Source organism: Buceros rhinoceros, unplaced genomic scaffold (assembly GCF_000710305.1).
Source record: "Buceros rhinoceros silvestris isolate BGI_N320 unplaced genomic scaffold, ASM71030v1 scaffold3620, whole genome shotgun sequence".
NCBI classification, from domain to species: Eukaryota; Metazoa; Chordata; class Aves; order Bucerotiformes; family Bucerotidae; genus Buceros; species Buceros rhinoceros.
This window is the reverse complement of record NW_010391114.1, coordinates 27,238-30,425: the sequence shown is the minus strand read 5'-3', so window position 1 is coordinate 30,425 and position 3,188 is coordinate 27,238. Positions and strand designations below refer to the sequence as shown.

Genomic DNA, 3,188 nt, shown 5'->3' with positions numbered 1-3,188 from the left:
TGGTCTCTATCTGCCCTGGGATGGTGGTTTCCTCCAGCCCTACCAGAGCTGGAGACTGTGCTGCAGGGACCAAGGGGCAGGGGTGTTGTTAATTCCAGAGCCTTTGTGATCCCATCCATGGGCCTTGGCACGGGAGCATTGTTCGTGGAGTTGTGGAGTGGGGAAAGCTTCACCCACCCTTCCTTTCTCCTTGGTACAGGCTGTAACTGCACATCAACCTTTTGCAAGAATGGGTTTGATGTGTACAAACAATTATTTTCAAATGCTGAAGTCCCACAGCTTTGTCCCTCTGGCTTCACTACACCCTTGAGCAGTGCAGTTAACTCAGGTTTTTCTCTTCCCCCACTCTCGTTTAAGGCGCAGCGGCTGCTGGCGCACCGGAGACCACAGAAATCCTTCTTTGAGACACTCATCAGGAGCCTGATCATCTTGTGCGTGGCCGTAGCAGTGGTCTTGTCATCCATCTCCATCTGCGATGGCCGCTGGCTCTTTGCGAGGGGGCAGCTCTTTGGACTGTGGCACTTCTGCACCGTTAGCAACAGCAGCGTCCTGAAGTGTGTCACTGACCTCAGCCTGGCCAAGGTGGAGGGGCTGAGCGTGGGGGTGATTCCCATAAGAAGTATGGTGTCCTTTGCTGTTGTGGTTGCCATATTTGGCCTGGAGCTGCTGATGGTGTCCCAAGTCTGTGAGGATGCCAATGCAAGGCGGAAGTGGTCAATGGGCTCGATTCTCATCCTCATCTCATTTTTGTTGTCAGCCACCGGGGTTCTGAGCTTCTCCATCCTTGTGAAGGATCACCTCACCTTCACAGGCTTCACGCTGATGTATTGGTGTGAGTTCATTGCTGCCTTTCTCTTCTTCCTTAATGGGATCAGTGGACTTCACATCAACAGCCTCACACACCCCAGGAACAGGGTAGGCAAAATCTAGGCACAAAGGATGTACCTCCACCTTTGTGTAATCAGCTTTGCCAATTAGACTGGAAAAAAGGGAGTCTAATGAAGTTTGAAAAGGGCACTATGTCTTTAATTTGTGTGCGAGGAGGGGAAGCATGAGTCAGTCTTGATGCCTGTAGAAGACATACCCACACACGGGTCAGCGTGGAGGGCTGTGCAACACAAGCAAGGCAGCGACTGGGACTGGCTGCCCCTGCAATGTGGTTTTCTGGAGGAATGGACCAAAGAAGAGGGTGTCCCATTAAACGTGTGGAGGGGTGGCAGACTGCCATCTACAGACAGGGGCTGTTTTGAGGCTTACACAAAGCCTGCACTGCTGTGGGTTTGGTGTTGCTGTACTTTCCTCTGCACTCCAGAGCCTGTGAAGAGTGTGATGCAACTCTGCTGTGTCTCGTGGCTTTGCTCCATCTTGAGAATGGATTGTGTGTGCCTGGCCATGCTCACTGGCATGAAGTATTGAAAAATCTTCACTGGATCTCAGTCCTCCATTTCTCTTTCAAAAGAGAAGGCACATGGATTCTTGATCCTGTCACCCATGTTGTTTCCTGCTGGCAGGTTCCCTGTATCTGTCCTTTCCTCTGCAAGTTTTTCTGGGATGCTTCTGACAGAGGCCCAGGGAGACATAGCTGTCTTGGGGCCAAAGGCGGGTGTTGGGTGATGCAGGTGTACAGGGAGGGGCTGTGATGCCTGTCACGGGCAGCAATGCATGTTCCTGTGCTTGAGGCCTCTCCCCACTGTCACCACTCCTCTGCCACTCCTGTAGGACTTGTGACAATTGGTCACCTGACTGGCTCCTTCACAGCCTCTTGCGAAGTTCACTGTAATGAGATATTGCTCTCCTGGTTTGTTTTTTGTCCCTTTGGGGCAAGAGTAACAAGCTCTGCAGGGGCTTTAAGTGAGTGTAAGGCTGGGCACGCTCTGCTGAGACCACTGCGCCTTCTGGGGTGTTTTGGTTGCCAGGGTTTCTCACTGGGACAAGGGGAATTCTGCTCATCCTGTAGCTGAGAGTCTCCTGTACAGAATTTCTCCTGGGAGGAGAAAGCTCTAGATCTTCCTGACCAGACTAAGTCCTTTTCTTCCCCAATTAACAGTGGGCCGGGGAGGAGAAGCAGCCCGTAATTGCCTAAGGAAGAGCTGCCCCCATCAGCCCCTATCTGTCACATCTAGTGGAAATGCAAAGACTTGGCCAAAACTATATTAAGGCTGGTCTTCCTCTGCCAGTGCCTGAGTCAAGATCTCTGAAATAGCTGCTGCTTTAAAATTACCCATGTTGTCTGATGTAAAAGGGGAGAAGACCTCAGGCAGGACACCTCAGAGGCTGGTTGCCTTGCATGTGTCCTCCCTGTCCAGCGTACCACACTCAGCTGCCCACAGATAAAAATATCTTCAGAGTATTTCAGGGTTTCTGGTTTAATGTTTGTTTTGTATCTGCTGGTAAAGCTGCCTGTGTTTTTCTTTTGGAACAAATGTTTCTACATGTTTAATCTCTGTAGCTTGTTGGATCGTTGTTGAGCAAAGTTTTTTTTTTTTTTCCTGTGCAGCAAGTTTGACAATTTTTCACCTGAAACAAAAGCAGCCTTGCACAAAGGCTGAGAAGGCTGTGTAGGCGAGCCATGAGTAGTTGTCTTTGAAAACTAAATCTGAATGTGCTCCTGTGGACTTGCTTGCCTTCAGTGAGGACAGTCTCTGTTCACTCTCAGATTTCCATAACTTTAAGACAACACTCCTAAGCCTGTTTTGCAATGCAGTTTCAGACCAGGCTTGCTCTGGACGCTGCTGTTGTGCTTTGGCACACAAGCCTGCCTGTCTTTCTGGTGGGATAATGCACAGATCCTGAAGCTCTTGCAGTGTCTGGGGCTCAATCAGGGTTTCTTGACCTGATCTCAAGGACAAAGACCTGTTCTCTTAACCTGTCTCTGGAAACCTGCACTGTGATTGTGTCTCTCTTTGTGAAGGTGCTTTTGATGTGCTCAATTGCACTGTTGAAGACATATTAGTGAGTTGAACTTGAAGATGCTTGTGTGAACAGTGCTATTTGCTTTAGTGGAGTCACTTGACCCAGAGAATCTCCAAGGTCCAGTCCCAAACTTCTGCACTTTGGTGTTACCAGGTGGTAGAGTGCCTTAACTAACCAAAAAATCAGTTGTGGTGCCTAGGGGTGCCCATATCAGGCAGGACAAGGGGGTCAAGAGGTTAAGGGTGTCCATGGCTTGTCTAGAAACATGGATGTAA

At 49.7% G+C, this 3,188-nt stretch overlaps 1 protein-coding gene across 1 annotated transcript; it reads left to right on the top strand.

The window, feature by feature from the left end:
- Window positions 1-357: 357 nt before the first annotated feature.
- Window positions 358-930, top strand: TMEM37 (transmembrane protein 37; the record flags this gene model as incomplete). Its single annotated transcript, XM_010140129.1, has 1 exon — window positions 358-930. A coding segment is annotated over one exon (573 nt), but the record flags the coding sequence as incomplete, so codon positions are not given.
- Between the last annotated feature and the right edge of the window lie 2,258 nt (window positions 931-3,188).